The sequence below is a fragment of the Ceratotherium simum genome, chromosome 29 (genome assembly GCF_057802395.1).
Source record: "Ceratotherium simum simum isolate JZ-2026a chromosome 29, ASM5780239v1, whole genome shotgun sequence".
Classification (NCBI taxonomy): domain Eukaryota; kingdom Metazoa; phylum Chordata; class Mammalia; order Perissodactyla; family Rhinocerotidae; genus Ceratotherium; species Ceratotherium simum.
Genome location: NC_141928.1, coordinates 37,428,549 through 37,440,533, shown reverse-complemented (window position 1 = coordinate 37,440,533; position 11,985 = coordinate 37,428,549). Strand labels below are relative to the sequence as shown.

Genomic DNA, 11,985 nt, shown 5'->3' with positions numbered 1-11,985 from the left:
TTCACAGTTTAACCTCTATGCTTCGGGCCAGAAGGGGACATGCTGTGAGGAGGGGCTCTGGGACCAGGAGGCTGAGTGGGACCTGGGGGCTTTAGGGTTCTGGAACTGTTCTAGAGCCAGGGACCCCGCAATAGTATTAGAGCTGCAAATTGGTGGCTGGGAGCTCTGGGGGCGGGCGCCGCCCTAGGGGTGAGTTTGAGGAAACCGGAACGCCCCTTCTATGCCTGGCCACACTACTTGCCTTCGCACCCCTTTCAGAAGCACCTGCTCCGCAGAGTGGTTAATTTCTTTAAAAACAAAAACCTGGCCTGCACCAGCCTACGCGGCGGGGTTTGCACCTAGAGGGGTCACCGGCTCCGCGCAGACGGCCGCGGCTCCGAGACGCAGGGGCTTGTCGAGGGTGCGGCCGCGAGGCCAGGGCTCCCTGCTCGCCTTCGGTCGGCCCCTTCCCGTAGGCGCGCGGGCTAGCGCCCGGCTCCGTCTGAAGCCTTCCTTCCCTCCCCCAACCCCCTATAAAAGTCCGGGGCGGCGCGGCGGCGGCACTGCTGCTCTCCCGGCCTCGCGCGCTGCTCCGGTCCGGCCCGGCCCGGCCCGGCCCGCCCCGTCTGGCCCGCCGAGCAGGCCCGGCCGCACAGCGCGGACAACTTTCCCCGCCCGGGCCGGCAGTGCGGGGCGGCACGCTGGGGGCGCGGCGCGTCTGGGGACATCTTGTGATGCTGGCGAGAACAGGACATGATCTCACATGGCGAGAAGCTCTTTAGTTCCTTAATCATTTCACGGTGCCTTCGGACGCTTTTTTTCCACCTAAAACGTTTAGTTTCAGCTCAGTGATCAGCTACCCCAGCTCGGCGGGGGAGCGGAAGGCTTGAATTATTCCGACCTGTGAGCGGCCCCTGGCACCAAAAAAAAAAAAAAAAAAAAAAAAAGCACAAAAAAGTGGAAACTTTTTTTCCCTGTCCAGTCCATCAAGTCCTGAAAAATCAAAATGGATTTAGAGAAAAATTACCCGACTCCTCGGACCGGCAGGACAGGTAGGACGATTCGGGCTCCAGGCGTGTGAACTCCGGGACCGAGCCGGGCGCTGGTCCCCACGCACGTCGGCCCTGCGGGGTGGGGGTGTGCGCCGAATTTTCGCCGGGATTGACTGCGTGTTTGCCTGCGGCGCGTTTGTATGTCTTTTCGCCACTCTGTTCACACACTTCTGCATCAGTCCAAGTGTCTGCGACTTTGCCTGTGTTTTTCTCTACTTCTGAATGTTTATGTGGATGTCTGTCTGGGAGTCTGAAAGTCTGTTTGGGTCTGTGTGTTTACATAGGGGCTCAGAGTGTGCCTGAGTGGCAATGAGTTTGTGTGGGTCCCTGTATATGTATTTTCAAAATGTCTGAGCGTGTATCCAAGAGTTTATGTGCCTGTGTCTATCTTTATATTCATGAGTGTGTTAGTGTGTTTATGAGTTGGTGTTCGGGTACTGTTCTTTGGAGTATCCAAAATGTGTGTGTATGAGTGGCATATATATTATAATTTGGATGTGTCTGAGTGTACATCTACTCCTTTAAGGGTCTGTGTTCACCTGTCACATCCCAAGTGATTTTGGAAGTGAGAATGAGGTGGTTACACTGACCCTTCCATTTTTGGATGTCAACAGCTGTTCACTGTGTACATGCCAGTGTACACAAAAGTGCCTGTCTCTAGGCACAGAGGTGGGTCCAGGGCCTGTTGGGGTCTGTGTGCTAAGCCTGTGAACAGTAAGGCTCAGGTCCATTCTGTTGGGAGAAGCAGGAGCGGAGGTGTGAACGCAGGGTGCACAGCTCCTCAGCGTGGAGTGTCTGCTGTTTTACTCTGTGGGCACTGTTGGGTCTACCATTTGTATATGAGTCTCCTGTGGCAGGCACAACCTTGGCAGGTGAGAGCGGGCAGCCGAGCCTATAGGTTAGTTGTGACATTTCGGGAGTGTAAAGCCTTTGCTTTCACCTAGACAAGCCTCTGACACTGGTGTGTGTTTGTGTGTGTGTGTGTGTGTACTGTGTGCTCAGGTTTTATCTTGTGGGTGCCGCTCCAATGAAGGAGAGCACAAGTGGGCGGACATGTGTGCCTAGCCTGGGCTTCCTGCTCTGGTGCCTGTGTGCATACAGGTCTTCCTGGCAGAGGGCCTGGTGTGCCTCCCATAGGCCCAGCAGTGGGTAGCAGCGTGTATTTGTGTCAGAGAGGAGGTGGCAGGCAGCAAGAGGCCTCTGTTTATCCTGAGGTAAAAGCTGGGTATGGGAGCCTCTTTGACTCACAGGCCAAGTGTGCTAACCCCCACCCAAACGCAATCCTGGCCCTGGCAAGAACTCCCCTTCCTCCATCCCTGTAGATCTGTGAGCCCCTACCTCCACCTTGGCCCTAAATACGGGTCAAAAAGCAGAGAGAGAAGGGTGAACTTCTACCCCAAACCCAGGACAACTCCATGGGCATCAATGTGTTTCCAAAATCAAGACTGGAGAGAAGTGAGGGTAGAAATCTAAGAGGCAGGGAATTGAAGAGGATTCCCCAGGGTGAGGGTGCAGGAAAGGGAACCTGGAGACCCCCTCTGCTCCATCCCAACTCTCCCCTCCCCCTAGTGGGTCCCTTGGTAGACTACTTAGTAGGTAGGATGCCCAGAGGTGCCAGGGACTAGGCGTTGTGTATGTGCTGCGAATGGGTCAGAGGCTTGTGAGGGTCTGGGAGAGGGTCTGCGTGGCTGGCCCGGCTGCCTCTGCTGACAAGCTGTCTACGAAGAACGTAATTCACGGTGGTCGATGGGCTCTTTGATTAGTTCAATCGCCTGAATAATCGTTTAATCAATAAAGCATTTCATTCCTCAGCCAGGCGGGCCTGGGTGGGGCTGGGGGCCCCTAGGCTGGCCAGGGTTTAAAAATCTGGAGAGCCACGCCCCTGCTTCCGGATGGATTGAGGTAAGGGCAGCCTGCCCGGGAAAGGGCGGACAAGACATCTCAGGTGACACCGCACTTCCGCCAGTCTGCACCAGCCTGGGCCCTGGTTGGGGAAGAGGAGAGAGCTGAGAAGCTGGCCAGGCTGGGGGAGTCCAGGTCTGGTTTTTGAGTTTTTGCGTGGGCTTCTCCCCTCTCCCAACTTCGAGGCCTTTTATGGGCCACTTGACCTCCCTTTCCTTCCTTTAGAACTGTATTCCATTCCTTCTCTCGACCTCAGTTTCCCTTTCTGTACAATGGGGAAGGAGTATGTGCCCTTCTAGCTCTAAAATAGCGTGAGGTCAGCCCTAAGCAGGGAGCCACTTAAGGATCCTCTTGTCTAGCCTCTTTGTTGTGGTACCCGAAAGGGAAAAAAGAGAGGGGCAGGGACTTGTCTGAGGTCATCAGCAGGAGATATGGAGGGAGCAGGACTGGAGGCGACTTCTCTGCCCTTAGACTTCTCATTCCTGCTGTGGGACGAGGTAAAGCCCCAGCCCCACCAGCCCCCTGGGAGAAACTACTATTGGATAAGCTTGCTGAGGAGGGAATGAAGGAGTCCCACGGCCAGGGAGAGCAGGATAGGCTGGACACTGTCTGATGGACCTTGACATCCAGGCCTCAGCTCTGGACTGAGTCTGGTGGCATGACAACAATACTCCCACCCTGGACCTTCGTCCTTCAGCACCTCCAGAGGCCTCCTCTCAGGGCTTCCTCTCCCCCTTCCACACACAGGGAAGCTGAGCCCTAGGAGAAGACCCCCCTCTCCCCAAGTCTTCGGAGAGAGAAAGGTAGTCCCAGAGCCCCTGGCCTTCGGGGTTTGCTGGTAATGATAAGAAACTCGGAGAAAGGCAGTTTACACAGCGCTTGAAAAATCTGGTTAATTCTCCCCTTTTTTCACCCACTTCAAAGATTCCTACAAACAGACCTGGGTCAGGCAGAGCAGACCCCTGATCCAGGCGCAAGAGTACGCAGGAATCAGCTCTGACCCGACTAGCTGTGTAGCTTCGGGTCTCTTTGATGCTTTTACAACGAGGGTTAGAGAGGATCCACTGAGTTGGACGGCACGGCCGCGGCTTCTCTGACTGTCTTGAACTGAGCGACCAACCTGAGCCCTGCAGGCCTCGCTTTGCCCAAAGCAAGAGCAGAGAAATGGGCTGGACGTGGGCTGCGGGAGCTGATCTCAGGGCCGCAGAGCGCAGCGGCAGCCCCAGCCCCTCCCCGCCGCGGGCGGGGAGGAGAGAAGGGGAGGCGCGGGGGTGGGGGTGGGGGTGGCGCCGTGTGTTCCGAGTGATGCCAGGTTTGCGGCTCAAGAGGGGACCTTCTCGGAAGGTGTTACATGATTCTCAATGGGCTTTCTTTCAATAGCAAAACTTTCCAAGGCAGTTCGATTTACGTAAATTGAGTTTCTTCTGAGATGGTTTCCTTTCTCGTCTCCTGCCTCCAGCGCTGAGCACAGGGCCAGGCCCAAAGTCATGCTGCTGGGAGAGCGCACCCCCGCGACCGTGGCGCCCCGCGAGGCTCGCCCGCACCCAGCCCCCCGCTGGCCTCTCTCCTGGGCCCAGACTCGTGGGCTTCAAGGGGCGGGACCGAGGCGCGGAAGCCCAGCTCCGTCAGGGAATCGCTGTGTAATCTCGGGCGGGTCACGGAACTTCTCTGGGCCGCCGTTCGGTGGCCTGTGAGGCTGGGCTGGGCGGCCAGGATATCAGGTCTGGTGGCGCCTCTTGGCGTTAGAAGTTCCCGGAGGCCTGCCGCTCGGGGCGGTGGATAACCCCACCCAGAGCGGAGTCCCTCTACCCCGCGCACCGCAGGGTGCGGAAGGGGCTGCTCTCTCGCACAGGTTGGGCAGACCAACACCGCCCTGAAGCCGAACGCCTTCTGTGTGAAACGGGAATCCGAGCTGTTCCTGTTCAGGCAACGTCTGCGGTTCCGTCCCACCCGGCAGCGCTCCGGGCATTCTGTCCAAGCCGCACCGGTATCTGAAGGAAGACCGGTTTGTGTTGGCATATCCTAGCTGAGTTCTTTGATTTGGCAGCATATTCCCCCCCCACCCCCCACCCCCCAAAAAAACGCCCCACCATCCTGCGAGTGGCTCTGGAGAGGCCCTTCTGAGAAAGAGGTTCCTGGCCCATAGGCTTTCTTCTACCCCCAACTTGCTCGGCCTCAGGTTCCGCATCTGTAAAATGGGGGAAAGCATAGCTTCAGGGTCCTTTTAGCTCTAACACTCTAGAATCTGAGTTTCTAGGCCTGAACTCAACGAGCGGGGCTGGAGGTGGAGATGTCACTGACTGGGTCCCTCAAGGCTTCCCCACACTCCCACCTCTCCAGTGGGAGCTCAGAGCCGCCACGTCGAAGTCGAATTCTAGTCCCTGCCGATCCACCGCGCGCCACAGGCTGGAGCGAACGCGGGAACCCTAACTCATTCTGGTCCCTCTCCGAGATTGCGATCTTCCTTGGGGGCGAATATCTGGACAGGCAGGGTTCCAGACAAAAGAGAGAGACGGCCACCCCCCCACCCCTGTGCACACTGCAGTCTCCTGGGCCCCCAGAGGCCCGCCTGGGGCCGTTTTCCGCAGCTGTGCCCTGGAGGGGGTGGGGACGCTGTCAGCGCCGGAAACTTATCTACCGTTCAGGGGCAGCTGGGTATGGGACAGGAACAGAAGGTGGCCCAAGGGCCGAGCCAGTGTAGGAGTGTGAGAAATGGGGCAGAGGTAGCGACAGGGGAGACGGAAGCAGAGAATGACCCTGGAGTCGTCCCAGGGTCAACTTGCGTTCTGTCCTTCTTACAAGCCCAGGTCTGGAGCAGGTATTTCAGACCCCCTGTTTTGGTGGATTTGTGTTTAATATTAGAGAATCATCGCTTATGAATTCGAAATGGTGGATCTTGGGACCACTACCACGAGCTGCCGGGGCAGGGGAGTCTTCAGTGTCTCTGCCAGGGCTGGGCCCTTGCACATATAGCCTCCCACAGAACTACTGCCACCTGGGTGTAGAATGGCTGTCACCTGCCTCCTTTTCAAAGTCCAGTTCCTTCGATTGTGGCCCCAGGGCCTCACACCCTGGAGAAGCTGAGACTCGCTGGTCAAAGATCCTGCCCTCTGGACCAGGAGAAGGAGAATTCTGCTAGACATCCACCCATTTTGTCTTAAAAGCGACAGGAACTTCCCCTCGAGAGGGAAGGTCAGATTTTCTCGACAGCTGAAAGCTGCAGCCTGGTAGCACGTCTGGCGCGGCTTGGCGCGGCCCTTGCAGATAGAACGCGCCCACCCGCCGGCCTGCTTCAGGGACCCTCATCAGCGCTGGACGCGACTGGGTTCGCTAGTTCCCAAGAGGCCTTGCGCCGGATCCGGAATTGCCTCTGCCGACAGAAGCCTTCACTGTGCGCATCACTAACCCCAAAAGCATCTGGCAGCTCCTGGTCTGAGGCTGGAAAGAGAGCTTCAGGGCTCAGTGCTTGGGCAGCCTGGCCCAAGCCTCAGATAGCCCTCTCCCCCAGGACACCCTGGTTACTAACTTTAAAGGAGTCTGAGATTTCTTTCCCCTCAACTTCTCTGCCTTCGGTTAGCTCAGAATTGGGGGCCCTGCAGGTAAAATGAGGGAGGGGTGGACGAGGAGGAGGCGGCATTGGCTTAGTAGGCGCTTGATAAAGTTATGAAATGTTTCCGCCGGAGGGGGCCTTCATTAAAGACTAGGTAAGCCGACTCTGCCCATTTTACAGATGAGGAAACTGAGGTCACAACGGGGCAGATGTGCGCACACTACGAGTCCATGGCGAGTCTGATGGATCTCTAATGCGTTCCTTGTTTTCCTCCAACATCCGTTTTGTGTGTTTGTTTTCCGGACTATTGCCCCACGCTCACCCCCTGACCCCCGCCTCGGCTCCCCCCAATCCCTCAGGGCGTCCCATGGTCCCCACGCCGATGCGAGGAGGCCAGGTTCCCGCGGGACCTGCTGCTGGACTCTCCAGACACTGCGTGGATCCCCTTCCCCCTCCCCCCTCCGCGCTCCACTAGGCCTTCGCCCCGCGCGTTTGTCAATGAACGTGGCGCCGCCGCCTGGGCCCCGCCCCCCATTCTCTCCCATTGCCCAGGTATCGGCTAATCAGGCGGAGCCCGCTGGTTGTTCAGCCAATGGGGCGGTGTCTCGGGCCAGGGCCGGCTACCGCCGCTCTGATTGGCTTCATGAAGCGTGATTGGCAGGTTAGCCCCCGCCCCGCCCCCGCCCCCGCCCGGAGGGAGGCTGAGCCCCGGGCGGCGCTGTCCACACGCAGCAGGTCCTGAAAGCGGCTCCGGGGCGGCGCGGTGGCGCACTGTGCGCGCCGAGCGGGCGGAGGGCTAGCGCCGGCGGCGGCGGCGCGGGCAGTCCCAGCCGACAGCCGCTCCATCTCAGCACCGGCGGGCCCGGCGGCCTTGGTGGAAGGGACCTTGCGCGCTCTCCTCTGTCCCTCGCTCCACGCCTGGGGCAGGCGCGGCGGCCGTCCCGGAAGAGGCAGCCGAAAGACAGTCGAACCAGACCCGCGAGAGAGGGCAGCGGCGCTCGAACAGTTGGTGGGCGCGAGGCAGATACTCAGGCGAGGAGGAGACCGCCGCTGCTGTCCGCATGCTGGTCCCGGCGATGGGGAGCGGCGGGGCCCGCGGGAACTTTGAAGGCAGCGGTCCCGGGGCGTGAGGGCTGCGCGCTCCCGGCGACCCCGGAGCCTCGGCCCCGGCGGCAGCGGCGGAAGCGGCTGCGAGCCGCGGGCCCCGGCGCGGCCGGAGAGGAAGTTCTGTGCAACTTCGTTCGAGACGTCGGAGAGCCGGGTGGAGAGAGGCTGAGGCGGCAGGTGCGAGGCGCAGACGCGGAGGAGCGGAGAGAAAGCATCCGGGGAGCCCGAGCGGCCGAGGAGACTCCAGAGGCAGCGAGGCTGCGGAACCAGCCTGGCAGCACGCGGGCCCCGAGCGCGCCGAGGGCTGCGTGTCCCGCGGGCCTCCCCGCCCGCTCCTGCCGGAGGCCGGGCGCTCCTGGCCGTCCCGCAGCCGGGCCTCTGCGCTATGCCCCCGGGGCTGCGCGCGCCTTGGCCGCAGCTACCCCGGGCCGGGTCCGCAGCCGCCGCCTGAGCCAGCCCGGGAGGGAAGCCGCAGGAGCTGGGCGCCCGCTCGCAGCCGGACTGCACTAGCGCCTTCCCGCCTGCGGGCGCAGCAATCGGCGATCTCCGGCCCGGCGGCTCTGAGAGAGGCCCCGAAGCTCCAGCGGCGTTGTCTGAGCCCAGCTCGCACAGTGCCTGGCCTGACGGCGCGGCTCCCTAGCGGCGCTGGGCAGCCCCTTGGCGCCGGGAGGCGGCGGCGTGGGCCGGCCTGCAGTCTGGAGCGCCCCGATGGAAATACACTGTAAGCACGACCCGTTTGCATCCATGCATAGTAAGTAGGCGGCGAGCTCGCTTCTCTCACTCTCCGGCCGGGACGGGGTTGGGGATGCCGGACCGCGGGGCAGGTACTAAGGCCGGGGGGACCCAGGACTTCTGTATTCGCGCAGTCAAGTTCGCAGCGTGCAGGGCTCCCAGGCGGGGCATGTGGAACAACGCGCCTAGTCGCCCGGGCCGGAGCACCTGGCGCCCGGAATCCCGCCTGCAGCAACGCGTAGTGTAGGCAGCGAGCTGCAGCCTTTGGTGGGCTGCGGCAGCGACATCGCAGCTGCCGGGAGAAGCCGGGCTCAGACCCGGAGAGGGCTCCGGCCGGGCTAGTTGGAGGGTACGAAGTTGTAGGGCGAGGTCAATCTGAGTCTCAGACAGCCCCCCACATCCCGACCCCGATGGCGCCTTTTTCAGCAGTAGGGCTGATCAAGACTAAGGCTTGGAGGGGAAGTGGGGCCCTGGCCAGTGCCTGTGTGTTTGTGTGTGTGGAGGAAGAGGTTGAGAGCTAAGCGAGGACACCAGGTCCAGAGCTCCAGAGGCATCCTGGAGTGGAGGAGTGGGATTTGAAAAATCAACGAAGTAGTGGTCCCTGAGCTGAGCTTCTGCCTAGAACCCGCCAGTTCATACAGAGACCCTTAAAGACACCATCAAGTCCTTCTTTGCAGGACGCTTCCCTCATGATGGCTTCTTCCTTAAAAAAAAATCAAGAAGAAGCCAATTAGTCACCATACAGGCGCCCCCGCCTTCTGAGAGACGCTGCGGGTGTAGGAGCCGGGGAAGGGTCATTTTGGGCAAGGGAGAGGCCAGCCCAGCTGCCTGACCCGCTGGGATCTGCCAGATCACCCATTAGCACAGCCTCCTGTGAGATGAGCACTTCTCTCACGGTGAGTTAACACTGGATTAGATTTGGAGAATTCGAGGAAATTCCAAGTGGAACGAATCGCGTTTCCCTCAGGCACGCTGCAGAGCTGGGCTGAAGCAAGGCGCCAGGCTTTGACGGCATCAAGCCAGGTGCCCAGCTCAGATCCCCCGGAGCCGCAGGTCAGGGAGTTGCTCCCCAGCTGGGAGCCCCCCCCCCCACCCCCAGCTAGCTTCCTCTCAGCCCAGGATCCTGCTTATCCAGCTGTGGGCCCCCTATTTAACAAAGGCAGCAGAGACCCGGCTGGAGAGAAGGCGAGCTTCCTCCGGCGAATATGTCCTCTTCTGCCCTGGAGCACCGAGTGGCCTGGTAAGCAGGGAAATGCCCAGGCGGCCAAGGCTGGCTGCCGGCAGGTAGTTTCTCTTTGTGTCAATTTCCCGAGTCTGAAGTAATCCACCAAAGCGGTGGGGAGATTTGCGCAGAGAAGCTGCTTGCTCTGGTCCCAGCCCAAACGATTCCTCACTGTTTGGGGCCTGTGCCAAAACGGTTTCCAGTCCACGGTGACCCCAGAGCCCCCCGCAGCCGTCTCCTGTGCAGACTTGACCTGGGCTCGGCGGAGGCTCTGATCTTGCAGAGTGAGCCAGAAAACAAACGAGTTGGGGTCAATACTCTGAGAGATGGGCAAGACCTTAGCTCAGCCAAGGAGCGACTCAGGGACAAAACGGGGAGGGCTGGCCCCTGCACCTCTCCCCTTGCCAGCGGGAATCCACAGACCCTCACTGTCTTCTTCTGTGCAGAACCTGGAGGCCCAGAGGTCCGGCCGGGCCCTTGGGGAGATAGCATCAGACCTGATGGTCTCCCGGCTGTGCATGAGGGTGGAGAAGGCAGCTACTCCCAGGGGCTGGTTAGCCAACCGATAATGCATGTGTCTCTGTCTCTCCTCGTCCTGGCCTCCATCCGCCTCCTCCTCGAGAAGTGCTCCTTCCTCCCATTTTCATTCTCCCCGGCAGCCAGCGGCAGCACGGTAGGGGCTGGGCCCCAGCCAGTCTCGCTTCCAGAGCTGGCCTCTCTGGAAGTGCCCTTGGTTCTGACTCCCAAAGCTATTTGCTTGCACAATGCAGGCTTGCTCTGGGGCCCCAATCTGTTGGTCATGGGGGGCCAGTTGCACAGTAGATCCTGAGAGGTTGCCTGGGTAGTAGGGGCTCCCACCAGCTCCCACCTCCTTGTCGTCTTTTCTGGTCCTGGTCAGTTTCTTCCCCCACCCCTGTCCCCCATTGGAGCAGGACCGCTCCTGTGGGGAGGTGGTGTGGGAGAAGGGGCAGGCACTGCCAGGAAAGGGGCTTCTGAGCTTCCCTGCCCCCACCCCCTATTCCAGACTCATCATTTTCATCAGCACACTGGCCTCCCGCTCCCTCCCCAGATGTTTCCCTTCCCCAGGTATAGTTACTAGTTTTAAAGCACTTTTATAGCCAGTTTCCTACCTGAGTGTCTTCTAAACCTTCAGCTACACCCATTTTACAGAGTATGATGCTGAAGTTGGAGAGACAAAAGGACAGACAGGACGTTCACATGGGCAAAGTTGGAGCTGGTTCTTGGGTCTTCAAGGAGTCACAGAAGGGGAGAAGGAGGGACTCAGATTCCAGAGAGAGGGCAGTGGACTGTCTGGGTGGGTACCCACATGTGTGAGGCGCTCTCTCTGTCTGGTTTAACTCTGTCTGTATCCGTGGCCCGACTGTCCATGTGTGTCAGTGCCTGTCTGACAGAGTCCGTTAAGGAGGTTTCAACCCTGCCCTTTCCCTGTGTTCCTGTTTGCATGTCTGTGTGTCCCTTCATTCATCCTCTTTGGTGTCGCTAGGAGGAATTACAATGACCCTGTGGGTCCTGGTGTCCAATCTGCGGCTGAGTCAGTAGACCCTCTCCCCAAGACCCTATGCCCAGCCATGGTCTTTGGGGTGTGGACAGGCTCCTGGTGGGCAGCATGTCCTTACCAGGGCCCAACGAGCATTTGTGGAGGCCAGCCCCTTCCAGACCAGAGCCACAAAGGCCCCAGGGGCATCTGCAGTTCAACCCTTCTCCTGCTACCCTCCTCCAAACTCTATTCTGTCTGCCCTGTGGGGGCGGGGCTGTGTTTCCCTTGTATCTGTGTGTTTCCTGGTCTCTGCCTTGATTTGTTTCCATCTGTCTGTGCCTGTCTGTAAATTCTCCTTACCCTGAAAAGTGCAGCCCGGTCATGTCTCCCTGCACCCCCTACGGGATGAGCCCCCACCCAGCTGGAGTCCACAGGAAGTTGAGGCTGGGGCTTGGGTTCTCTGAAGAGATGCAGGGCTGGAGCTGGGGTCCCCCCCTCCACAGAAGTCCCCTATCCTCCAGATGCCCCCTTGCTGGGCTTCCTCCATTTTCTCTTCTTGTCTTCTTGCCTCCCGTTGTACACCACACTCACCTTTCTTTTCTTCGCCTGTTCTGGCTGATCCGTTCCTTTTTCTCCTCCTCTTCGTTCCTAACCTGAGGCTGCCCTTCCAGGCTCTCTCTCCTTGCTGTCTGTCTCATTTAGTTCCCTCTCTGCACCCTTCCCCTCACACCTCTCTTCCTGGTTTCTTTCCCTGTCCTGCCTCCCCTGTCTCAGGTTCAGGTTTCACTTCTTTCCAGTCTCAGGGTAAGTGGGAGGCGTTGCCTTCTCAGACTGTAGTTTAAATCACCAGCCCACCTGCCTCGAAATACTCTGTTGGATAGGACTGTGACTGAGGCAGAGAGGGCCAGGTGGGTTTGGGGGCGTTTCCGGGACATTGAGGGAG

At 59.6% G+C, this 11,985-nt stretch overlaps 1 protein-coding gene across 1 annotated transcript in view; it reads left to right on the top strand.

Moving 5' to 3' along the window:
• The first annotated feature begins 785 nt into the window (after positions 1–785).
• Positions 786–11,985, top strand: part of PAX5 (paired box 5) — a 192,188-nt gene continuing 180,988 nt past the window's right edge. The window contains exon 1 of the mRNA XM_004423228.3: positions 786–1,031. Within this exon, the coding sequence (XP_004423285.1) occupies positions 986–1,031 (46 nt within the window). The 5' untranslated portion in view covers positions 786–985. The remainder of the gene's footprint in view (positions 1,032–11,985) is intronic.